Source organism: Idiotropiscis lumnitzeri, chromosome 1 (genome assembly GCF_059441095.1).
Source record: "Idiotropiscis lumnitzeri isolate Australia: NSW breed Sydney's pygmy pipehorse chromosome 1, RoL_Ilum_1.0, whole genome shotgun sequence".
In the NCBI taxonomy this organism is placed as follows: domain Eukaryota; kingdom Metazoa; phylum Chordata; class Actinopteri; order Syngnathiformes; family Syngnathidae; genus Idiotropiscis; species Idiotropiscis lumnitzeri.
The window spans coordinates 19,009,642-19,036,593 of NC_142391.1; the positions used below are offsets into that span (position 1 = coordinate 19,009,642).

Here is a 26,952-nt window from a genome sequence, read left to right on the forward strand (position 1 = left end):
CGTAACTCCAGCATAACTTTTATCAAGTTCCGTTTTTTGTAATTGCTCCACTGGGTAGAGATTAGTTGACTGACTTGGAAATTGATAAAAAGTATTTTTTTTTTAGAAAGGTGTTATTTTCACAGTACGTGTTCATGTTCATTTTGAGTTGCTGGGCTTTGTTTTGCAGCATTTGGCTGAATGTGAGAGGAAATCCCTCCACACATTTCAATACATCTTGTTGACACATTATCACAATAAACGCCGTCAACAGCCATACAGATGTAACATATTATATTTATATAGTATTTACAATTTTCCCAATATTATTGAGACCCTGAAAACCAACACGGCATGAAACGCCTTGAAATCCTAAATGCCATATCCGTATTTGTTGTTGATGTTCCCATTTCGTTCACATATTAAGTAAGGGTTTCATTTTGGATCCATTCTGGTTTTGTAGAAGGCAAATCCTACAAACTTTGTCACACTGTCCAAATATTTTGTGAGTTGTTGTTAATAGTAACTCCTGTACAGTATTTTGGAAAATAGTGGCCGAGGGTCCAGGGGATCCATGCTTATGTATGCACCATTTGAAATATCTAAAACTTTGACTGGTCGGTCTGGTCGGTGAATAATCGTTACTTCTGTGCTACAATGGAATGTGGAACTTCTTGTGTCCAGAATGTGCAGCTTTTATTTGTTGGCACAGCAAATTATCTTAAAGACCAAGTGTGAGCTAAAATTGACCCAGCGTATTTTGAGTAATAAATTATTTTTTTTTCATTCTTTATTTTTGTATTACGTGTAATTACTTTACTTGTGACACAAATGGATTTTATTTGCCATTCTATGAACTGAGCTCATACTTGGTCTTTAAGGTCAAGGTCAAATGGAACTACAGTTTGCCACTTAGTGGAGATGTTGCTGTCGTTAAGGTTAATATGGCTCCGAAGTGGAACCAGAGATTTAAGATCATTTAAGAATCCGCGGAGATACATCTATTTTAGCGTCTGCCACTATCTGAGGAATTATGTACAGTCTGCGAACTTTCACAAAAGCCAAACTAACCTTGTCAATTGATTCAAATGTGGCACATAAATTCAAGTGCAGATATGTTATGATATGTGTGCACGTTTTGGAAAGTCAAAGCTAAAACAGATTGACTCTATTTATTATGAGATTCCAATGTTATATTATAGATTAAATGTCTTTTGGCACAAAACAAGAAAAAATACTTGACATTGTTAAGAAATGGATACAGACTAGGCCTTAATAAGCTGTGAAAAGGTTTCTTCAAGGCTGGCTCAAGTTTGTGTATGTCAGTGCTGAGTTATCCACAACATGCATTCTAAATGTAAAAAAAAAAGTGTATGCATTTTGAGTCTCTTTAGTAATAGTCTTACCCACATTTGAAAAAGGTCACAGCATTCAACCAAATGCCAGTGTCAAGTCTTTTAGGAATAATTAGATGAAGACACAAAATGAATGAACTGTAAAAATTCTAAGGCACTTATATTTATGTTTTAACATTGCCAATGCGTTCGATTATTGTCTATATAATATAAAGAAGTCACTATGCTGTCTCTTTTGCAGGTCTAAATAACTCAATACTCGACACAAATGAATGCAACCATAATAATAATAATAATAATTAAAAAAAAAAAAAAAGAGGAGTAAAGTCAAGTTTTGGAATGCTACATAGTATTCTAAACACAATCAATAGCTGGGTTTCCATTCGAGTATTTTGCAAAATAAAATTGTTATGTCTACAATTTCGATAAAGTACAACTGCAACTTGTAGCATTTTGCCGACAACACGCGGCGGAATCACTCTCCGCGGTGACCCCTGCAGGGTGGTCGGCCTGGAAAGGGTTGAGACGACGACCGATATTTTCACCGCTTCCCCCGGGGCAACAGGACAGTCAGTGCCTGAGGCGTCACTCGAGGCGAGGAATGCTCTCCGCCGGCCACGTCACGTCGCCCAGGCGGGAATCCCACTTCCGACACATCAAAGACCACCTCATGAGAGCGTCAAAATCTTTTTGCGATATTTAAGAGGTTTTTCGGAAATGTCTGTGTTTTCATGACCATGTTGCTTTTGGGCAATGGAAACCCAGCTATAGACAGACAGTCCTGTTTAGGGTCCTGAAGTAAGACCATTGCACCACTGCACGGCTTTCTTTGATGCCTTTGTGCTATGTTATGGATCTCGAAAATAGTCTTGGAGACAGTGCATTACTGAATTTAAAATCCCTTATTATTGACCAATGTCAAAATGTTTTGTAGGTCTTCCTCTGACTGAATCTTTCTTGAATCATGAAATTTCAGTCTACGAAACAAGTTTCTGCATTTATAGTCTCTTGACTTGTACGCAAGCGAGTCGTCATTGTCTGTGATGCCGACGCTGCCGACAGTGATCCTTGACGAGTTCTTCTTCAGCAGCAGAGTCTCACTGACCAGGTGGGTCACCGAGCGCCACCTCTTCTTGCTCAGCCTCCCCCTGCTCTTCCATGTGGGCTGTCACGCAGTTGTCTGCTTGCGTCCTGCTGCGAGCGCGACCCAGCATGGTCCTCGTCCGACCTTTCGGCCTTGACGTAGCTCTGAGCCAATCAGTAGACGGTCCCGCTTGTCTCCTTTGCCCAACGTCTTCCTCCTCCTCTTCCTCTTCATCCATTTCATCCTCCTCCTCTGCTTCCTCATCTTCATCATCGGGCCCTTCTAAGACAGTCAGACCCAACTTAGGATGGCTCGATATTTGAAAGAAGGAGGACGAGTGCGGCGTGGCCAGTTCTGCATCGTACATGGAGAAGGGGAGATGGAGGTAGTGTCCCGCAGCTGCCGCCGCAGCGTAGATGCAGCAACACGTCTGGGTGCAGTCATCACCAAGGTCCCCTTGTCCTGCACGGACCATCCGGAACCGCTTACGAAAGGGCGGTCCGGCTTGGGGTGCTAAGCAGATTGGTGTGGGTACAGATCTGGTGAGTGCCTGCTGTGAGGGGTTCGAGGTTGGGGGTAAGACGCTGGTAAAAACTGGATTGGGCGAGAAGCACCATTCAGTGCTCTGGAGCAAGATGTCAGCTCGTAAACGCCGGAGGAGGTTGTTGACAAGGACGGACCGTCGCAGGAAAATCTCAGGGTCATCAATGAAGCGCATCTTCTCCAGAGAGAGACGCAGTACGTGGGCGCGTTCCTCCAAAACGGGGGCTACCTGAGGGACAGTTGGCAACCAGGGTAAGGTTATTTGTAAAAAATATCTATTTCATTTTGTTAATATTTAATGCCATCTTATTCAAATCAAACCAGATTTTAAGCATGTTAAATTCCAATGAAATGGACTTAGCTCATCACCTGAACAACCCCCCACCAAAAAAAAAATGCTTGTTTTGGTTCATCTGCAACAATTTGTCTCATCGTTTCCAGTACATTGCAAATAGAAATGTATAATGAATACGCTAGGCCCCAATACTGACCCCTGGGGGGAAACCACAAATTAAAATTTGCGGGTGGAGACTGGAAGTCTACCCAGACTGATCGTCAAAAAAGGGTCAAGTGCCCAGCTCTGGTTATTGTTTCAATTGATTCTATTATCGCACTTGTCATTGATCGATTACGTCTGAATCCATCTTGACTTTCCGAGAGTAAATTATACTTGACTAAAAAGGAATCTGACCTTTATTGAACAGTTTTTATATGCCGATGTTTTGGAAGACACGAAATTTAATAACTCCTCATGAACCTTTACAAATGTGACGCCAATGAAACACCATCGTGTGTGGTTAGAGGACAACACAGCCGCTTTTACTCTTAAGTTGCTTTATTCCCATGAGTAGTAACAGAATGCACATTCACTCATGAGCTGCTATCGGCCACAACTACCCACACTGATCACCTCTCTTGTATGTAGTTGGCTATAGTCATACAAGGCCTGTACAATTAATCGTTTTGGAACCGAAATTGCAATCTCAGACAATGCAAATTATATTTTGTTTTAAAGGCTCACGAAGCAAGTCACATAAACCAGCGTCGTACTGATAAAAATAATAATAATAAAAAAAAAAATTACACTTTCCGCTCGTAGTCCCGGAAGTAATTTCTTTCAACACTGCTTGAACGCTAAGTGCCAAGCTAGCTTGCGCCGCTGCAGCACGGACTTTTTTTGTACTATATGTAAATTTGTGCACAGCAGCAGCAACGAGCTGCGTGATGTGGATCATCTCCTCTGTGGCGACAAATAAACGAACAAGTAGCGTTTTAACTGAGGAGGCGAACGAGGAGTCGCTAAGCGTGCTCATCGCTGAAGTGAAACACAGACATAGTCTGTTGAGTAAGTGAGTCGCCTAGAAACGGTAATGTGTGAACACGTACTGTGAGGGTAATGTGAATGCTTGCTTATTGGTTGAGTAGTGACAAAAGTTGACATCATATATGAGAGGAAGCGCGGTGGCCAAACTATCAATGATTTTTCTCCCGCTGACTTTTTCTAAACCTACGCTAGCACGTGTGAATGCATGTTTAGTTGTGGTCGTTTTGACATGCCTGCGCCCAATAATATGATGTGCGTTATGCATGTGTTAAATACAGAGATAGCAACCACAACAGAGACTGCATCGTTGAATATGGTGCGCCCTACGGTCGTGAATAAATGGTATACATAAAAAAAAATAACAATTAAATTATACTGCAAAATTATACTTGACGGAAAGTAGTTTTTAAAAACTTAAGAATTGCCCTCCTTGCAAAATCTCATTAATGTAATTGAATTATTACGGTAATATATTTTATTCTTTTTAATTGCATAATAGCATTTTCTGTCATGTTTGTAAATCTCACTGTACATTGTGAAGAAAAGTGCAACTCAAATCGAAATCGCAGTATGTCAGAAAAATCGCAATTACATTTCTTCCTACAACCGTTCAGCCCTGGTTCACGACCACAACGGCGCTGTCTATACTTCTGTGCAGCTATGAAAATACCAAAAAGAGTAAACTCCACCCATGCGCAGAGTTAGATCGCGCTTTGCACTACCCTTGTGCTGGGCATGGAAATCCGGCCCAATATGTTGTTTTGATGACTGAAACAATAATGAAAGCATAAAATAGGTCCTTGAATACTTACAGTCTGGCAGTATGTCCTGAAGCTGAATGAAGCGTCATCATCATCGACAAATTTTCTCTTGAAGTATGCAATGCTTGACATTGACACATGGTCAGGAAGTCGTCGAACGGGAGGTTCTACAGAAAACAGAATGATTGAAACAAAATCATATATTTGATATCAGAGCAGCCACAGAGTCAGCCATGCTGCGAGTTTTGAATGATATCCTCTCGGAAAACGGCACTGGAGACTATGTGTGTCTTGTCTTGTTAGATCAAACTGCAGCGTTTGCCACGGTGGGCCATTCTTTCTGGCTCGTTTACAGCACCTAGTGGGCATTAGTGGTCGCACACTAGAGTGATTTAGATCCTATTTGACTGGCAGGACCTTTTATGTTCGCCTAGGTTGCTCTGAGTCTCGCTCTGCCCCTTTGTCGTATGGTGTTCCACAAGGTTCAGTTTTGGGGCCCTTGCTGTTTTCGTTATACTTGCTGCCCCAAGGCTCCATCTTACTAAAACATGCAATTTCTCCTTGAGACCACTTTCGTCCTTGTCTAGAGGAACTCAAAATCTGGATGTCACTGAATTTTTTAAATTTCAAGGAAAAGAAGACAGAAGTTAGTTGACGTGTTTACCGGGATTGAATTGGTGGTCCTTGTGGCCTGGTGAGGTGGTGTTTGACAGGCAAGGTTTACTGCAGCGCTCCGTTTTCCATACTGGTTGGTATGCTGGGAGGGAAGTTTCTCCCTCTGGCTCCAAGAAATGATTCATGGACAAGACGAGGGTCATCTCTTTTCCTGATTTGGATCTAGAAAATCAGCAACATTTAATCAGTTATCGAGCTGATACCAACCCTGTTAATTGAATAAAGTTGATCGGTGCATTCGTTATTTCGTGTGATGATATTTTAGAAAGCGTCCACGCACACACGCGCACATTTCGAATCCAGGTGTCGTTTTCGGAATTCCCTTTACGTCACAAAATTGCATATTTGAAATCAAATGCATTCATAAACAACAACCAAGGGTTATTGATTGGCCATAAAATTATTAGACATGACACGTTTTTCAAAATGGATTGTAATATTTACAGTTCCTACAGTAGTCGGGAGACGCTAAGGGAACGTTTGTCCAAGGCCGGAGTTGCTTTAGGGAAAGCCCACACACAGCACAGGGAGTCGGAGGTCGCACTGCAGATCCTCGAAGTTGTGGCAAAGTACACTTGTCGACACTGGCTTGAAATTCCCTCTCTTTGCCAGAACGAAATTGGTCCATTTACGTGCCCTATTTTTTTTTACTTTTGCCACTCAAACAGATGCAGTACAATGGCGACTGGAGACTTGTCGTTCTATGAATGACGTAATTCACTGACGATTGACGAATAAAAGCATTTTCATTGTTACGCCGTTGCTATGGGTTTAACTATAGAATCAAGGACGTTGGCATTAAAAAAAAAAAAACGAAAAAAAAACTAATGCGAGTATTCTTAAAATAGAATAATTAGGTACTCAAAATACGGTTGGTCAAGTTTATTTCACTCTTGATCTTTTAACAAATGCAGATGAGGATCTCGACGGATGCAACTATTTCTTTGCGAAAGAAGGGGGTATCAAAGTAGGAGTACACACTACGGAGACAATATAAGGAACATTTCGTGTAAAATTGTGACTGTATTATTGATAGTCATAACCAACAGCCAGGGGTTGCAACAGGCAGTCAAGGCATTTGGTTAGGGTGACAGCTGCCCCCCCCCTTGTCACCGTATAAAACAGCCTATGGCACCACAGAAGAAAGGTATCGCCGCACTCACGCCAACGATAAGCTGGTCTTTAATTGGTGCGAGAATCAGCAAAATGCTTGACAGCCATTGTGGGATTCCACAGGGAAGCGAAAGGAAAGGAAAGAGAAGCGTGAATGAGATGTGTGATTGGAACACAAAATCTGGTTGAAATATTTGAATTGTGTCACCATCTAACTAATTTAAATATGAGATTGCGATGAGTATTGTGAAATAACAATCTTTTATTGTCATTGGCCACCAAATGCCTCCCTTTCGATACAAGCTAGGTAGGTTTTTGAACTTGACCCCGGTAGCCCATTGTGAGCGGCAGATCATGAGTGTTCATTCCCTTTCGTGTCGGCCGTCGGGAAGGCGAGAAGTGAATTCAACGCAAAGTTGGAGACAATATGCCCTTTTGATCACTGTGAACGTCTGTCATTTGATTTACGCATGAGTCCTCCCCTTCATGTACGATGCAAAGCCAGCTGTTCCAAACAGCAGCAGCTGGACTTTCTTGTCACTTGCTTTCCTCCTCAAAGCTGCTTCACTTTGATTTCCTTTCCAGATACTCTCAAGTACAACCAACCTTCCACGACAGACGCAAGCTGAGGTGACACCCTCCGCACTCCTGCTGGGGTAGCAGATTAAAGTGTCCGCTTCAATAAGCTCCCCACTTGGCATGAGTGAACCGCTTTACGTGTGTATATTCCTCACAAGCATTTGTTCCCAAACTCACTAGCGAGCTGTAACAAGAGCCAATGAAGTAGTTCCGCAGTAGTTATTTGGATGACGCGTTCAGTGTTACAATTCAGGAGCAAATTGATATGCACGACCGTCATGAATGTTACATGAACTAACTTTTGATTGCAAAAACACGCAGTTGTTTGTCTAATACCTTTTGAAGCATCATGAATTTCACAAGTGTTTACAGAATGAAGAAATGAACAGGGAAGTGTATCTAAGGCCATGCCAACACGGAAAGGGAGCCGGCTTTGTTCCTCAAACTAATCCTGGAAACATGGAAATGCTTCAAGAAATGCACGCGTCCTCAAGAAGACGCTGAAGATGCTGTTAGGCAGTAATAGAAATCTGAGCAGCACAGCCACGGGTCGTCACCAGAAAACTGAAGAAGTCCGAGCATAAAAGAAGAAGAATCAGTGAAGAGAAGTGGGTGCAATAATTACCGGTCATTCACCACAACCATGAAAGGAACATTTTTTTTTTTCCAGATGGGAGATCACAGAATGATCTTTAGATTTAGGCGGTGTAAAGCATGAAGTAATGAAACCGAGACAGATTCGGAACTTTTGGTGCTGCAGTGAAAGCAAAATGAGGAACAGCTATAGTGTACAATAGAAATCCAAGCCCCCTAAGAATGAAACATTCCCTCACTCCTATCGCTCAGAAATACTTACGGGAACTTAATGATGGACCGTCAATGCCCACCTCTATGGAGGACTGAAATTGCCAAAATTAAATAAAATAAATATACCATGAAATGTTTAATTAAAATTGTCATGAATTAATTGTTTCATTTATTAATTAAATGTAGAATTCAATAAATAAATGTAGAATTAATGAAATAATCAATGATTACATGTAAAAATAAATATATAACTATATATATATATCTATAAATATATATAAAAGGGATTCCATATCTATATTTAACATTTTCAAACGGTCTGTCAAGCGTTACAATCCAAGTGAAATGGTCGTATTTTTACATAATTGGAGCTAACGTACATTGAGGCTTTGTGACCAGCGCCAATAAACAAAACTAATTTTGCAACGTTCACGAGAGACATGAAGACAGCAAACTCGATTTTATACACAACAGAAGAGCATGCGCACGCGTCTCTCAGTCTCGCTCGCTCTCTCTCTGGCACTAATGCCACGAGTGTTGCGTTCCATTCGCATTTGCGAAGAACTAAAAGTAACCAAACTTGACATGTTTGTAACATTCCCTCCACCCCACGGTGACATATAACAATAAAGAATACACCAAATATGGCAGTGGCCTGTCACTACATTTCATAGGCTGTCCTGGAGGATGAATTAGTTGATCCTTGGCAAGATTACGCCTGCCTTCAGGGATGTCAGGTCCCCAGAATATAAGGAATAGAATAAAAAATAAAAATAAAATACTTTTAAGTATTATGAAAGAATGTCCCGATATGGCGAAAATGAAGCTTCATGAATCATTGAGGCTTTCCCGCCAATTGGTTTGCACGTGGTTTTCATCAATCTTGCTTCCTTTTTTTTTTTATGTGGCGTCAACAATCAGTAAGCTATAAATATACACAGAATGAGATTATTGAGATTAACAGTTACTAGACGACCATAAGTAGCAGTATTGCGGTTTTAGCAGTTTGTGCGCTGCATGGAGGAAATAATAAATATAATTGGCACAATCTTTTTCTATTTACGAATAACTGTTGCAAACAATCACTTGAAAACTGCAGCGAGCAAGGAGCTGCGCACCTGTGAGCGATTGCCAATCGGCTCCAAGAATTGCCAGTGATTGATAATCAGCTGCCAGTTTTAAACGCTGCATGCTTGCCAAGAAGAGGCCCTGGATCATTCCTTCTAAGTTTGTTTGTAACATTTGCTGTTTGTGTTTTGTCCACACTCCAGTATTTCTTTGTACACATCCATGTCGAATTTTTTTCTTTGACTTTTTTGTCCGGGTTTTCGTGAGTTTAGTCAAGTTCCTGGTGCTCCATCACTTTTCTTGGTTTTTGCACGAAAGCCAGTCAGGCAGTCAAACAGCCTGTCCCTCTCATCCAATCAGCAATGAGTTTCATCTCCGTCATATACCCGCCTCTTCTTGTGGGCTAATGTTTTATTTTTTTCCTGTTTTTTTCTATTTTCTGTTGTTTAGTCTTTTTATTTAGTTTAGTTTTTGTGTTTTGGGATTTGCTGTTGTGATGTTGTTTTTTTCTTCCTATTTGGTGCTGTTTTTGTGTTAGATAGATGAGGCCTCATGAAGCATTGCAACAGACGAGGAAAACTGTATTTTGTGTTTGTATTTAGGTATATTTGTATTGCATTATATATTATATTATTTCTTCCCTTACTTACGTTGAAAAATACAGTCAATAAACAATGTGAACATCTGTCGTAATGTGAAAATCAGAATGAAAGTGTTGCTTATGTACTGTCTTTGAGGCACAACATTAAAAAAATTATTTTTTGATATATTGTATTTTAAAACGTTTTGGCAGTCAGGCAATTCTTGTTTTTTTTTTTTGTTTCAGTGTTTTTACTTTTGCTAGCTTTGGAAAAACTCTCACAAGGCATTGAAGAATCTGGTGTGCCTACAAAAAGTGGGCACAGCCAAAAGAGGTTTATATCTATTTACATTAAATATTAAAATAATTAAATAACTCCTACTTATCTAAACATTTTCTTTGCAAACCTGTTTGTTATGATGGCTCATAATAAAATTCAGACTTGTGTAATCCAATGTTGGAAAGCTTGGACAATTAGGGACAATCTAGAGTGTTCAATTAAAATGACCTTCTTACCGTCCAAGCTCGCGACTTTGTGCTACACATGCCTATTGTCACTCATGCCGTCGAGTACGTTTGCCTTCGCCACCGCTTGCAGCCAATTCATGAAGCTCTCAAGTCTGAAGGAAACCAAAGTACCCGGAGGAAACCCACGCAGGTACGGGGAGAACATGCAAACTCCACACAGGAAGGCCGGAACCGGAATCGAACCCACGACCTCTGCACTTGTGAGGCCATCGTGCTCACAAGTCATCCACCGTGCCGCCCTTACTATTGTTATGTCGTTCTTTATTTTCTTGCTGTTTTTCCTCTGACTCTACTGTCGGGTCGAAAAATGATTCCAGTTTATCGCCAACGCACTGCATGACGAAGCAACGTAACAGGACAGGTGGGAAAAGAAAGGAACACATTATCAATAGGGACAAGTGTAAATTACGGTGCTTTATCATTTATCGCACCATATAAATTGTTATTGGTTTCAAACTGTCGACTTGTATTGCAGAAGACCCCCCCCCCACCAAGGACCTCCCCCTAGGGCCAATTATGTCAATGCCATTGAGTGCTGCAGCCATGGTTAATTAGCATCTTTTTCTCTGCGTATTTCCCTCCAGAGCCGCTTCTTTCCCCGCAGCTATTTTCTTCTCCATCACCTCCCCTCACTGCTGCTGTTGCCACGTTTACTTGGGCACAAAGAAACAAGCATGCCATCACTCCCTCTGCCCTCCGTAGGGACTTCCATCTTGACATCCCCCTCCCTCCTTGACTATCTCTTTCATCCCCCTGGCCTCTCTCTTTCACTCCATCTGTCTTACATCCTTTCAACAGCGGTCACAATTGACAGCTTACCAAACAATGCAGGGGTAAAAAAAAAAAAAATACAACAAAGAGAATACAGACTGAGCTGCTGCCTTCCATGTACCGTACAGCATTATGTGTTATTCAAGAAACATGTGGAGGGTAGCGGCAGACAATTATTTGTGCCAGAGAGAGAGAGGAAAAACATGGATGTTGATGAAAAAAATTGCAGAACTCTCTCAGAGGCGAGTAGCATACCTTCTCTGTCTTGCTTTCTATCTGATATGTTGAGATGTTCTATGACTGTGAGTACAGACAGGTTGGGTGGGCTTGTGTTTCCCTGTGTCTGAGGAAAAAAAAAAAGAACTCATGCGAGTGAAAGCAAATGTGACGTGTGAATGTAAGAGACACTGCTTCACCCATGCTCAGACAGAGAGCTCCTCCTGGCTTCGTCTCTCTTATCTCTCGACTCACAGCTTCTCTACATCTGTCAGGGTCTATATTGCATTCTTTCACACCACTCTTTGATGATGAGAAGTTAATTGCAGTGCCAGGGCACAAGACAAACTGTGAGAGAGAGAGAGAGAATCAGATTTGGAATGAGAGAGAGTATGGGAGAAACAGAGGCGATGGGTGGATAGAATGAGTCAGGAAGGGAAAGTGAAGTGCTGTAGGGAGCCTTGTCATGAGTGCAGGCATGTCACCCACAGCGATGATTGCTGCTGTTGTGATTGACTTCTTCCCTCCAGCCATGAGACAAGGAGCACACACTCGGGCACGGCTTTAGTGTCGTGGAACATTTTGATGGGGAGTCAAGCAAGGTCAACTGACATGCTCAGTCACACACTACGTCTCATTCTGGTTTCAAATGATCTGTAATTGTGTATGTCCGATTTATTCATGATTAGTGTTCTTGTCTGCAGGCGGGAAAACCGAGCTGAATTTCAGATAGTTTAGAATGATATCAGATTATTTGTGATTTGGGATGTGGATTCCAACCTTGCGGTCGTGTTAACATTAAGCATTCCAGCACAGGCACTAAAAAGAAAAACAATCAACCACCACGCTGGCAATTTAGGCATAGTTGGGAAATGTCAAACTGAAATGAGTTTGAATGAGTGATTTAAAAACCATTGCTCCTTACTCTCCTAAATAACAACTCAAGTTATTAAAATGGTCATTTGATGCACATAGATGTGTCATAATTTATATAAAATAGGGATAAAGGTGTGATTATCATATGTTTATTTCTACCTGATAATAATACTGTTCAACAGTAAACTTTAATCAGAGATGCCTTTATGTTAATTTTTTATTTATTTATTTTTTACCTAAAACGCCAATGCAATATGGACTTTCCCATGCGTTGTACGGGCGTAAAGATTTATGTATTTATTTTTGGGACCGAAACGATACATTGATCTAAGGTCTAACAAAGCGATATATAGTTGGGTTTTTTTTTGGGGGGGGCGGATTTTTTTTTGTTTGTTTTTTTTTTTTATGTCATTATAATGTATATATTCTTTTTCATTGGATTATTAACAAATGAATATCAGCATCAAATATCGGCTATCGGCCTCCTCAACCACTAATATTTGGTATCGGCCCTGAAAAAAAGCATATCTGTCTCTCATTAATTGCTACATCTACGTTTAAAGTTGTACCCAGCATGGTAAGCAGTGAGCTGTCTACTGGTAAGAAAACAACTTACTGTGCGGTAAAGGAACTATTTAAAATCAATCACATCCATTAGAAAAACATTTGTAATGTTTTAAAGAAAGACACCACTCATTTACTAAATTACAGATGTAGTGCACCTGATGTAGATCAAGTAAAGCAACAGCGCATTGGAACATAAACCCACCACAAAGGAATTCATCACGGGCAAGAAATGACTGGCCAATCTAATCTCCACATTTAAAGCTGCACGCCGCAGGATTTTGAGTGTCAAATCGCTACTGCCACCTGTGGCCAAACATGAAATTGCACACTCCTTTGTTCGCATGCCAGCAAACAATACAATACAATACAATGCAACTTGATTTATTTCACAACAGCCAGGGCTGTAACAAAGCGCTTTCCATATGGTGTAATATAAATTAGCAAGTAATTAGAACACACAATGAAGTTCTACCTTCACAAACAATCCAGTGCGTCATCATTTTCAAAAGCGTCAAATATTCAACCATTACGTTTGCTTAATGCTGTTTGTGAAATTGCTTGGATAATGTCAAAGAACTTGGACTAGTAACCGTTTTTATGTCTTTTCACTGATTGACACCAGACCTGGATGCCCATTTTTGGGGCGGCGGGCGTTGGCCCATTTTTTGGATGAAGTTTGAGGGCCGACAATTTTTAGGAATAAGGCTGCAGGGTCGAGGCCGGAACTGTACCAAGATTGCGGCCGGTGGGCGGGCGACTGACCGGCAAGGGTCAAGTGCCCAACTCTGCTAATAATCATTGTTATCACAAAAGGTGGATGAGAAGTAGCCTGCAACACAGAGCAAATGAGAACAGACAGACTATGTTAATTGCTCTACTAATGTGTCACTTCCAAAGGCCAGAATAAGTGCTTCAGTGTACAGTAGATTTTTCAAAGAGGCATGGCTGGAAGTGTTTAAGCGGAGAGCAAACAATTGATAACAGGGATGATGCTATTTCCCCGTCAGGAATCTTTCTAGCCCCCAGTTAAGCGGCTCCAGCATTTTAATTGATAATGTAAAATACATTCATGAATGATTTTCTCAGGCCCCCTCATGTATCTGTTGAGCTCCACTTTAGTCCTGGGAGAAAAAATAAATAAATCCTGGAGCCGATCCTGGTTAATAAGCGTCTAGGGAGAAAATAATAATGCAGCAACAGCGACATAGTACAGTAAGCATTTAAAAAAAAAAATCACTTTAGCTTCCTAAGGGATAATATTAATGACATTTATTTGTTACATATATTTCATTACATTGAAGAAAAAGTGGACACGTTTCCATGAAAAGGCAACATTTGAATGAAACGAAACAGGGAAGAATAAATCGGAGTCTTTCTGCTATAAGCGAGAGAAAATGGGTGGAAGGATTAGGAGGTTTAGCAATAACGCAGTGTCATTTGTTGCCAAATTCAAAAAGCCATCACTGAACACATTTCTTGTTATATAATCACGGTTACTGAGAATCACTTTACATCTGTGTCGCATGCACTCAACAAACTTCCAGCCCAGGATGCCATGACTACATTCCTCGATATTTTTTGGTCGTTGGTTCTCTCAACGGTTTTCTATTGGATTAAAATGCGAGGCTTGCCTCGCCCACTCCATTACTTGAACCTCGTTGTATCAAGAACCAAAATGTTGCCGGAGGGCCTTTCGTCTTCCGCATATGGCAACCATGTGGCCAAACTGCTCAATGATTCCTGGTATGCCGTATATAAAGCAACAATTCCGTGTCTGAGGTCACCTGACAAACGTATCGGCAGCCCCTAGACAATCATCTTGTTTTCATCGGGCCCCAAAGTGCGGTGTTATTTCTCTTGAGGACAGACGGTGATTTTGTTCAAACTACTTCAGTGCATGTTGATTTTTAACAATGGGACTTTCTTGCTGACAATCATGTTATTCCATTACTATCAGGTCTAGCCAAGAAACTTTTCAACCAACACAGTCTGGTATACTTCAAACTTGAAAATACCCTCAGACAAAGGCTGTTTTTGAAAAAAAAAAATAAAAAAATAAAAAAAAGATTACATCTTGTATCTAAAAAAAAAAAAAAAGGTGTTTCTGTTTGTTCTTGCAACTCGTTATATTCACTTATTCAGTTACGGGTTTACTGGGCGTTTATCTATAAAACACGCCTCGAATAAGCTTTGAGAACTGTAAAGTATTTTCCTCTACAGTCTCAGAAACGTTAATGGTTTCTGCATGTGTGTGTGTGCGTGGCAAGAACCAGCGTGCGGATGTGTTCAGTGTTTACTCCCTGTTCTCTTCTTTTTTGCTAAGTGTTTCCGAGCCTTAGGGGAACAGATAGGAGTGAAAACAGTTGCTCTGTGGTTTTCACTTGAAAATAGTTCCAAGTCCACCCAAGAGGGTCATAGCACAGAAACACGTGCACGCACACACTCAGGCAGGGACACACAATGCAATCAATGTGTCATAACATCAGTGGCCTGCGTAAGCAAATAAGTTGTGGCAAATAGAAATAAAATGGGGTATTTTGTTTTCAGTCGACTTCAAACCCATTTCATCAAGTGGATCGAAATTGGTCGTTATTTTGCCTTTTATGCAAATTTGACGGTCATCTCCAATGTCATAATTTGCGCAATCTATCAAGCATTACAGCGAACATAACCTCGTTCACTCCGGTGTCTTTGTGTGCCGCAATTATGTATATGTGAACCCGAAAGCAAATCTATTTTTAGCCTGACCTCACGTCTTGCGAGTGGAGAGCCTTCGCGCCGGGAGGCTTAAAGACCGAGTGTGACGTAAGTTTAGAAAATGACAAATGATTTTTTTTAAGTAATTACACCTAATACAAATGATAAAACATATTTTTTATTTGGTATATTTGACAAAATAATCGTTTTCCCGAAGTAAGGTTATTCACTTTGCGTTATGTGTGGCCATATCCAAGAATCAAATAGCACCGACACGTTTATGAATAAGCTCCACGGACATTGTTTGAAAAAGAGCTGCGCACACCAAACGGAACGGCGACACTTGTCACTTGATGACACTGATGCGTGTCCAAATTCGAGTGAAAAGCCAAAATGATGCGAGCATTACAGCGCCTTGTTGAGAAGAGACAGACGCGTGTTCTTGAAGACAACCAAGACCTCTTTGTCAGAGCGGGAGGATTGACACCACGGTTTAGACTCACCCATGAAAGCTTTGTGGTAAAAATTCTCCCATGTGACAGATCCACAAAGCTCCAAGCAGCTACTTTGTCGACCGTGTAAAACACGACAGACTCAGAGATGACTAGCTGGTTCATTTCCTTGGGCGTGACATCAAAGTCAATTGTGATTTCTTTCGGCTCCTCGATGAGCAGCTTGCTCAGGTCAGCGAAATGATTTATTTATTCATTTTATCTCGAATCAAAGTCAAATATATATGAAGTTATTTGATTTCAATTTTTACAATACAGTTATTGTTTGTATTATAGAATATTACATATGTTGCACACATGTTTCCACAGAGAGAGCTATTGACTTTGATAAAGAAGATGGGGCCGTGGTACAAGCTGAGTCCGAGGAAAGAATCAGTAGCGGGCCGGGCATTTCACAGGTAGGCCTTCAGTGAAGTCCAACTTGAATAAATCCCCCTCATATTATCGTCATTTATGACACCACGGCTGGAGAAATAATATACAGAAAGACACTTACGCACTACTGAGTGAGTGTTGGACGACCTAGCTTCTCTTGAAAGGTCCGTCTTGAAAACGGCCTCGCAAGTGTATCTGCAATTAAATCCACACTTTTCCCCCTTCGACCATTGTGGTTTAAAAAAGCAAGAATATATATTGAATTTTTGAGCGGTTGCCAGTTACGACTTTCGGGTGTGTTGATTCCGTATAGCGCTGCCCCCTCACAAGTGAGAATCCAATCACAAGACGCGTTCATCACCTTCAACGTAAGGCCTGTGTGAAGGCTCACTGTCACCAACTCGTGATCTAATTGGCTATCGCAACTGTCTATCAACTGTAAAAGCTCCTTTCCTCACACAAAACAGACGCCTGCATGATTGCATCTGAAGGCCTCGGACGAATAGTGCGTACTCCTGGTATTATGAAATCTGCCTGGCAACACGACCTAGCTGAATTTTGATTGGATAAAAACTGACTTAAAAATTCAGCACTAGGATATAATATGACATCAATGTGAAGGATGTGATCATGATTTCTAGATTATGTTGGGCCAGCAGAGAAGGCCTTGACTGCCCACCACTGTAAAAAATACGAATTCCTTTGATTTATAACCACCTTTCAGTGCACTCAAGGTCATCAACCATAGTTAAATGAAAAACAAGCAGTCACCTACAATAAAACCAAATGAACATAAAGCCGGGTGTTGGACGCGGGGATTATGCTGACAGATTAGCGGATACCCGTTACGAAATGCGGTGACACTGTAAATTTTGTAGAGTGCATTTTAATCTAAAAATACTAAATTTGGTCCCAGTATACAGATTCAAATTTGTGAGTAAACTAAAGATTATTCTTAGAATTTGGTGTTGAATATTTTTGGGAACATTTATGCGACATAAAATTCTCAGAGCAAATTTTAACGTGAATATTTGAGTCGGAGCTGCCACCGCATGACCCGAGTCCTGTATTGGTCTCATTTTGGAGGTCAGCTACATTAAAAAAAAAAATTAAAAAATACTAAAATTGCATTTTACTCATTTATTGAACAGTTTATCGCCCCCTTTTTCCTCATGAATGGCACACTGACAATTTGGGTTAAGAGAGGCAGTCAGTAAGGGAGCAAGGAGAAAAAGTAGCAGTGAGTTTTGTAGAGTGGAAGAGCTGGGTGTCATCCACAGTAAAGTGAAAGTGTAAATTGAATTTACGGAAAATAAGGATGAAGGTGATAAAGAGGAGGGCGGCCAACAAAAGCTTTGATTTTTTTTTCTTCTTCATTTGTTCAGACAGTGGAGATTCTCTCAGGTGGCATCCCTTATATAGGCAAAAAAAAATCTTCTTTATCTTCAATAGTTGATTTATTATTATTATTTTTTGAAACTCCCGAAGAAGATAAGATGGCAGTTGTACGTCGAAACTAGTAGAGGTAAAATAGGAACCTTCATTGTCCGAACAAAATCGAAAAAAAAATCAACTATTAAACAGAAAGAAGACAAGATTATTATTTTTTTTTACAGTATTTAGAGAATTCGAATTCGGGGACTGTGAGTGCCGGCCTGACAGGGATGACCACGTCCGCACTGCGAGTGAGCCAAAGCGAAGAGGGGTTGGGGGGCACCGTTGTAAAAGCAAGAAATTGTTTTCGAACTGCTGTGTGCATGCGTGCATGCATGTGTGTTGGACCAAATCTAAGTGACACATCTCCGCAGTGAGAAAAGAAGTGGGCGGAACCTGTAAGAGCTGCCTGCGGTGGTACTGGCAAGGGGCCTGACAGCAAGCATCAGAGCTCTGTGATCTCACAGCAGACACTTTCAAATCTCACTGGAGGAGTCTTAGTTTGATGGCATCTACCGCCACTCTCGTATAGAATGAGAAACACTCAATGTTGCTATGAAATGACACCGGCCTGCAAAATGATTTATTCAGATGTGAATGGCTCAAAATTGTTCATACATAATCCATTTTTAAATGACAATATGATAACGAACGTAGCTAATCTCTAAGGACTTGCGGTTTGAAAGGGATTCAGGCTCCAAATGTATCCTTTGTGACGTCAGTCCTGGAACATTTCTGACATCTCGTCAGTTTCGTCCGACATTTTCAAGCAACAAAGTCTGTTTTTTTTTTCTACAACACAGAAGCACGATTGTGTCACAGCCAAACGACAGAAAATTGATGAGTACAAATCGGAAGGAATGGAGTCCGGTGGATGTGAGATATTGTCAAGCAGGTAGAATAGTGCCTAGAAGATGCCTTCATTTTGACGGATTCAAGTTGTCTATTAGGGAGATTTACTTGAATTAAAAGTAGTTGTAGTGATAGAGATGGTGAGTGTACATGTCCTTAGAAATAGTGAGTGGTCTTCTGATGGAGGCTTTCAAGTTGTCGCCCTTTGGAGAGCGGGGGGTAAACAAGGGCTCAAATGTGGTGAAGGCTTCTGATCGGGTTTGTAATTGAATATCAAAATCATCATGCATTAATATTGTTAGGAGAGACAGAAGAGAATTTGGGACAATAGTCAGTTCTAAAATCCGTGTGGCATTTAGATGGCCGATACATAGCAGCGTTTCAGTAAGGTAGAAAAAATCCATCTTACGCTCCATGAGGAGATCCCGGACGAGATATGATTTGGTAGTGAGTGATTGGATGTTGAGAAATCTAAAATTGACACTGGCACCGTCTGTACGGAGCGTTAGCCGAATTTTCTAGGCCGGCAAATACTGCGTGATTGACTCCCCGGCCAGTGTTGAGTGTCGGGCGTCGAGTTTGGACCGAATATATTTTATAGATATGGTATCATCAAGGAGGAAGTTCTGACGATGCGCGGTGGGTATATGTTTGGCAAGGCTGGTAAGCAATGTCGGGGTGGAGGTGGTGGCCAGGACAGCCGAAAGTGGAATTGCAAATTCATATACATTTTTCATGAAGACACTGCTTTAAACTGTTGGAAATTGTGCGAGGGGACTTTTGTCATTCATTGGTAGGATCAGTGCAGAAAGTTTCCGAACAAACAAGCCGCCAACCTTACTTGTGCCTCATTTGTTCTGTAAAATATCTTACACCTGCTCTATCCGTTTTTTGCAAGTACAAAACCTAACGAGTTTAGGAATGTGCGGCCCAAGTAGTGCTAATGTTATGCTTGGCCCGATGTCTGCCGAAAAGCCCTCCTTTAAATATGCATCGACTCGCTTTCAGCGTGCGCTGCATGTCTGCTAAGGGCCATGTTTTGAAATGCTGCTCCAGATGTGAGTCTCAGTGTCCTGCTGAGAGAGATGAATGGCTCAGGGTGCTGCTGGCTACCGACAGGTTCACTTCCTTAATGAGCAGAAGAATCTGCTGAGAGCAAGATATGATTGATAGCGTCACATCAAGGAAGGGAACGAGAGGGGGGGAGGGGCACAGCAAGAGCTTGTGATAAAAATGGAGGTGCGGCGGGCTCTGGCAGGCGGCAAAGACGAGAAATCTGGCACTGGGCCTTCACAATTATTGCCAGGAAGTCACCATGCTGCCAAGGCAGGGCACTTCCTTCTGTTGGAACTTTTTCCGATTTGTGAACTTCATTTAAGGTGGCTATGCTCCATGTTTTGAACGTCGTCATACGCAACAAGTCACACGTTTTTTTTTTCCCGTCCGAGGAATGTAATAATAATGCCTTTATTAGTCCCACAATGGGGAAATTCGAGATTCGAACCCAGGCCTCCTGGGGAGACTGGGTCCTGAACGCGGCGCCTTAGACCACTCGGCCATCCTGGCAGCCATATACCAGTGTGAGTGGCACTGGGGGCAAGCGTCTTGCACAAGGATGCAACCAAACATGAAACGGGAATCAAATAGTCAACCTACAGGTTACGGGCTGACCCGTTCTGACTCTAAGCCATGGCCGCCCAGCTCTTCTTTATGCATTGAAAAGGGATCGGATCAGGACTTGATATCGGCAGATACTCATAATCAAGTGATTCGGACTCCGGTCAACAAAATGGGACATGTCTAGTAGGGGCGACACTATCCTCCATTACTCTGTGAAAAACTCATCTATTTGCTGTTTTTGTACTTGGGTCAAAGCCATGTCTGATTTAAAAAATGTGCTGCCATCTGGTGGCTTCTTTTTGCAATTACAAACCTTCAGTTGCAATTACACGGTAAGTTACTTGCGGATTTTGCTATACCCAGATGGGCACATTTCTTAAGACCCAAAAATTGTGAGGTTTCATTGTTACCATTTAAACTAGGGATTTTATATCACTTTTTTTTTTTTTACACCATAGTCCAGGCCACTTAATTTGGAGCATCTGCTGATACCAAGTCCCAATCTAATACTTCAGAAATGCTTCTTCTACTTCTGGTTGAAGCCAAATAAACAAAGAAAATCTTTTTATAGTATATGAAGCAGCACATATTAATGATGGAAATAAACTAGATTTATATATCACATCATAAATAAAAATAAAAAATAAAGCAAAAAATAATCAGAAATTCCGCTCACTGTACAATACAATACAATTTTATTTTTAGAGCGCTTTTCACAATGGATGGAGCTGTAACAAAGCGCGTTCCATATGGTGTCATATAAATTAGCAGGGAATAAGAACACAAATGTGGTCATAAAGTGAAGATCTTCAAATCAATTTCACATAAAACTGAAGCATTTCTATTTCATTCGGCCATATCTTTCTACCATGTCTGCTTGTATTTTGTATCTTTTTGAAATAAATAAATCTGACCTTTTCGAAACATGTTGTTCTTTCGAAACAAAAAGTTCAACCAATTGGATTTAATGGACTGTAACACATTTTTTCCACATGGGCTTTGGCGATTTCAAGTATGATTTTGCTTTTATTTTAAGTATGCATTGTCCGGTTCTCGGTATACTTCACCGTTTCAAAACTGCTTACACTTTCAATACGTATTTTTATGCACACAAAATGTCCCCTTCACCTTCCATTGTTGGTGCAAGCAGTCAGTTAAGTCTGACAATTTTTCGCCCTGTTGAAAAATTAGGCACGTTCGAGAATGTTTGGATGACCTCAACCTGGTTGAGGAAGAATGTGCAGACTGGGACGCAATACAATGCGATGCACATTTACAAGAGCACCGCCCATCACTCTCAGACAATTCCAAGGTAACGTTAATAAATTACGAGAACGCTGTCTTGACTGAAACGTTTGCAACCATCTGTGAGAATTAGCTACAAATGGAGAAATAAATAGCGGAGACGCACTACAGAGGCAGATAAGTGGCTCATTAGCGTGACTAACAGCCGTTTGTGTGCCCTTTGACGTTACTTACCAAAGAGGAGAAGAGCAGAGAAGTAATTACTTGGTTTGTGTGGGAAAAAAAGTAAACCAATTTCTTAAAAAAAAAATAAATAAATTAACCTCTACTTGTGTACTCCAGAGCACATTCAATGGGAAGTTCTTATAGTTACCCAAAACAACACTTTTTACAGCCCATACGGTGGAACCACGATATTTAATGCCGACTCATGCCTATTTGTCAGATAAGGCCACCGTACTCCATAACTCAGACGTATAAAGATGAGTTATTATTGTCACAGGCAGTGCTCCCCAGAAATTCCTGCACCATCCCTGACCATTTTACTTCAGCAATTTTGTGGCTTGTGTCAATCGAAAAATGTGAGGAAAATGCTGTTAAAACAGCTACAATTTATTTGGTGTTAGTCAGAGGCGCTTTGATTGGTGCGAGCACTGCCCACTCCCATTTAGCAGAGATTGAACGATTTGCTGAATTTTGAACAAAGCCAGAAGATGGTGTACAACCACATTGTGCTTTTTTTCTTTCTGACTTCCTCTTTCATTTTTTTCATTTGAGCTCTACAGATTATAGTGGAAAATCATTTCTAAATGATTTATCTTTGGCTCTTTTTTTTTGTCATAAAAACCTGGCATTTGAACAAGAATTTTCAGTGAGTGGTCCAGAATGACACAACACTTCAATGTGGGGTGCCCATGGGTGCGCCCGCAATTCATTATCAGACAGTAAAAGTATGCTGAAGTCATAAAATTCTCAAATATCCAAAACAACGGCCATCTCACTCATAATCAAGCAAGAACAAATCTAAATAAAAAGCCACATTTTGATGAGGTCAAGTCATTCACTGCCTATGACGAATACATTCGTCAAACAAAATAACAAACAAAATCCTGCCTCTGATGAATGAATTTGTCAAAGGCATTTAAAGGTCATTTATTTTCGTAATGGCATGGGTGGGACAGTCTGGGCCATCTTCTCTGACGTTTTCATGGTTGGAGAGAATTTTTTCCCACCAGTGGGTGGCAGCACCACGGTGGAGGAGTTATCTGGCAACATGAAAAAGGTGGGGCGATGGGGCCCGAAGAAGGGGGAGCCGTACAGTAGAATGGAGAATTAAAGATGGCTGACTTATGAGCCTTGTATAGTGGAGCTAAACGGGAGCCAATAATATCCTCATCCTTGATCATGGCGGCCATCACAGATAAAAAGGAAAGATAACGCTCGAGGATGAGCTACGGTTCTAAAGAGTCAAGTCAAACAAGCCACGCCATGATCCAGAAGTGTCGCATGAAAGACTCCTTCCTGACAGTTGGGAAGGAAAGTTGCTAACTGCTCGTTATCATCTGATATCACCTCAGCCTTCAGTCACATGCATGCCCTTATTCTGCAATAATAAACATGTGTTACCACTACTAATGTGTGTATGGATCACACGTACTGTAGATGCCAGAAAAAAATGATGGGGAGTGGTCGCGAGACTGTTCGCAACGTAATCGCGGCAAAACTTTACATACAATCAAACATTTGTAGCAATGAACTTGTATCGAGTACAAACTCATAGTAAACACTTTTTTTTTCCAAATGTAAAAATTGTAAATAGTAAAAATTGTAAATAGTTATAATTGTGGTGACCAAATACACACACACACACACACACACACACGGACATACTTGCACATAGTGCAAGTGTTGGTTATGTTGTTGTAAAGAAGGAAAGCAACGTTTAGATGTTTGAGATAGCGAGAGACACAAAAGCAAAAAATGTAAGCGTCAAAGTCAAAAGTTCAGCTTGTGCCATGATCTGTTTTGGTTGCTTTTGATTTAGTATTTAGTTTCAGGTTTTCCTTGTGTCTCGTTAGTTTATCGTGTACACCTGTGCGAGTCTTCCCGGTCCTTTGTGTTAGCCAATCAGCTCCTTCCAATCCTTTACGTCTAGTCCAGGTGTTCCTGGTTGTTTGGATTTAGTTCCGTTTCCTTCCAGTCCTTTTCAGTTCATTGTCTGTTGTCATCTGTCCTTTGTCCAAGCCACGTCTTGTTGCTTTTTGCCAAGTCAAGTTTTCCCAGTGTTTGTTTACTTACTAACAGCTTGAAATTAATATTTTCACAAAAAGCTAATTTTCTCAGTTTTTTTTTATTCATAATAGGGAAAGAAACGGTCATACTTGGCTACGATCTACTGATGATTACTAAAGAATGGAGAAAGGTAGAAAGCAACTGTTTGTCTGATGAAAGAAGAGTCATGTTTCTTTCGCAATATTCCGTCGCCGTTGGAAAATCTGAAAACCCTCCAAAACGGCTGGCAAAGTGGAGGTGACTGCCCCCAAAATGCCTAGCAGTGAATAAGTTGTCACAGACTGACAAGGAGTGACCATAACCACCCTTGGCCACTATGTAGCTACGCGCCTGGTGTGTAGTCAGTTTACGCCTCCCGGTCAATCTTTGACCATAAACAACACAAAGTGCGCTCTGGGTACTGAAATGTTTCCTAGAAATAACTGCATTCAGCTTTACAATTACAATTTAAAAAGCCAGAATCCTTCTGCAAGTTAATGAAGTGACGCTGGAAAGACGCCATGAGTGGTGCTGCTTACGCCCTGTTTAATGCACTAAAGCAGTCTATTATGTCACCAGACTCAGTTACTCCACGAAAAGTATAACAACCTCAGACCATAGCAATGTTCATTCATGTCAGATTGTCCACAATGCTTCAAAGAAAATCTAGCAAGACATTTCAGTTGCTCTAAATTATTTGAATACTTAGACAGTAGTCTAAAACACAATTTAAACAACAAAAAAGGACATTTCCGTTGTTTAGGCCAGTCTTAATCGGGTAATCATGAGAACAATTAATTTTTAATTTGAAGATCTATTACACTGTAATGATAGCTTAGTGATCGACGTTAAATGTCCTACGCTTGTATGGTAGCCAATACATGCATTGCCTTACCTGAGTTGAATTCCTTTGGTATTTGACTCCACGCTTGCTTTTCAGACGAAGACAAAATCCGATCGCAGCAATAAAATGCAAGAGTAAAACAAAACAAAACAGAAAAAAAGCATGTAAGCGTTGTTTGAAGTGGAAACAGCAAACTGTAACGACAATGCACAGGCGCGCGTTTCCACATGCGAACATTCAAGAGTATCCTCGTGCGCTGTCCACTGTGGTCAAAAGGTATTTTCCGTTTCCTCAATTAAGGGGGGGTGTAATTTTAATTAATTGATCACTGTGTCCATTGAGCTTCCCCGAGAACAAGCGAAGGCGCGGCTGCGGCTGTCGTCTTAGCTCTTGAATATGAAGCGAAAGAGAAGAAAAACAACACCAGCGTCGCAGTCGCATCCCTTCAAGTCAACTGCTGCTGTGATGCGTTCGAGGACTGCTCGGAATTTGTCAAACTGGTCAGTTCGTAGAAGAAAGAATGTTGACGAACGTTTAGATTTTCTTTTTGTTTGTTGTTTCGATCACGTATTAACAAAATCCAAGTTTAAAGCCATAGTTGAAAATAATTTACGCTCATCAGTTCTGTCTTGATTTAATGTCTAATATATATGTATATAGGCTAAATTGGATTTTTGTACATTTTATACAACTGATATGATCTGATTTATTTCATTAATATTATTTGTATTCCCTTTATTTTCGATAACACGCGAAAGTATTCTAGCACTTTTTTACAGCACGGTTGCAAGAATGTGACGGACAAAGAAGGGAGGTATCAAGTGTCTCTCATCTGTTCTGCATTTCCCCCTTGATTCCGCAAGCAGCCACTGAATCTTATTTTCCAGCAGTTCTTCCCTCAAGCGCTTTGTTCTGTGTTCAGCTGCGGAATGTGCACCTAACAAAAAAATAAAATCTTCTGATCTCGGGTTCTGTCTTTCCGTTCACCACTAAAGGTGTAGCCAAAATCACAAACCCTCGGCTTGAATTGAACAGGAACAAGTCCATGCGGTCACAAACTGACCTCACGATACGTTCATAGAATGTGATGACGAGCAGTGTAGATAAAAGATAAAATATTTAAACATGCACATTTATAAACACGCTGTGTACTTATGCAGCTGCATATAATCATTTGTAAAGATCAATACTATTTTACGCTAACAGTAATGAAGTTACAACGATAATGAATAAGATTAGGTTTCTGACCCCAAATGTCGATAGAGTCACTCTCTAATCTCACCTACTCAAGAAATACACTGACCCTCAATCTTAAGTATTTTTTTCTGTGTATATCGAATGATTAATTATCCTCCGTTTAACTCGCGCTACAGACATGTATTTTCAAGGATATTTTGGGATCTCGTTCAACAGTTAAGTAGTGTCACATACGAAACAACCGAAGTCAGATGTTTCTATATTTTTAGATTCCAATTGCAAACGCTGTTGAAAAAAATACATTTACATCAGACGTCAAACGAAGTAAATTGAAATGGCTGCTCCACCTGTTGGTTGCTTGGGGGTGATGCAGTGTCCAGCATCATGCAAATTTGAAATCCGAGATTTCAATCCTCACATTTTGAAATTGCTTTGTTTAATTTATTTTTTATATTTTTGTATTACAGTGAGTGGAGCCTTTACACTCCATTTCAGAGGATTCAGAAAAATGTGTCAAGGTAGTTCGTTGAATAGTTGCCAACATGCTTCCGTGGCATTTCTGAATGGAGCTACTGATACAACCCATCGCACAAATTATGGAATCATCAGTCTCAGATGGTGCATTTTACAACAACAAGCTCGGTTTTTGTATTATTTATTTATCAGGAAAATTATATTAGCTTGTAGTTTCATCCATTCAATCATTATCCAAACCGCTTCTCCTCACAAGGGTCACGGGCGTGCAAGAGCCTATTCCAGCTGTCACCGGACAGTTGGCGGGGTGCACCCTGAACTGATTGCCAGCCAATCACAGGCTTGCATTTTCAATTGTATCAATTTGTTTTGGCGAAATCAATGCAAAACTAGTGTTTATAATTATATAATTAAAAATTGTCGATGGAAGTTGACGAACATGGTTAGTGGCAAGGCTCCAACATGAAAAAAATGCAAAAACGCAATCAAAACCAAGTCGGAGCCAGATTAATGGAGAACACTGTTTATCACTCGTTAAATTCATGCCTGAGACTGCGAGCTGTTAGAAATGACAGAGGTGACGCAACAATCTACTCGTGCTGTGT

General features: G+C 40.7%; 1 protein-coding gene across 1 annotated transcript; it reads right to left on the minus strand.

The window, feature by feature from the left end:
• Positions 1–608: 608 nt before the first annotated feature.
• On the minus strand, positions 609–25,827 carry sertad4 (SERTA domain containing 4). Its single transcript, XM_088308066.1, has 4 exons — positions 24,728–25,827; positions 5,711–5,883; positions 5,098–5,213; positions 609–3,190 (listed from the first exon to the last, which is right to left on the minus strand). The coding sequence occupies exons 2-4, from the start codon at positions 5,862–5,864 to the stop codon at positions 2,432–2,434; spliced, it is 1,029 nt and encodes a 342-aa protein (XP_088164192.1). The 5' UTR covers positions 5,865–5,883; positions 24,728–25,827; the 3' UTR covers positions 609–2,431.
• Between the last annotated feature and the right edge of the window lie 1,125 nt (positions 25,828–26,952).

What these genes read in the sequence shown, in the direction of transcription:
- sertad4 (XM_088308066.1), bottom strand. Translation starts at nt 5,864, where the DNA reads ATGACCCTCGTCTTGTCCATGAATCATTTCTTGGAGCCAGAGGGAGAA. An exon ending in GGACCACCAATTCAATCCCG is followed by an intron (nt 5,214 to 5,710) that starts GTAAACACGTCA and finishes TGTTTTCTGTAG; the next exon opens with AACCTCCCGTTCGACGACTT. An exon ending in TCAGGACATACTGCCAGACT is followed by an intron (nt 3,191 to 5,097) that starts GTAAGTATTCAA and finishes ACTGTCCCTCAG; the next exon opens with GTAGCCCCCGTTTTGGAGGA.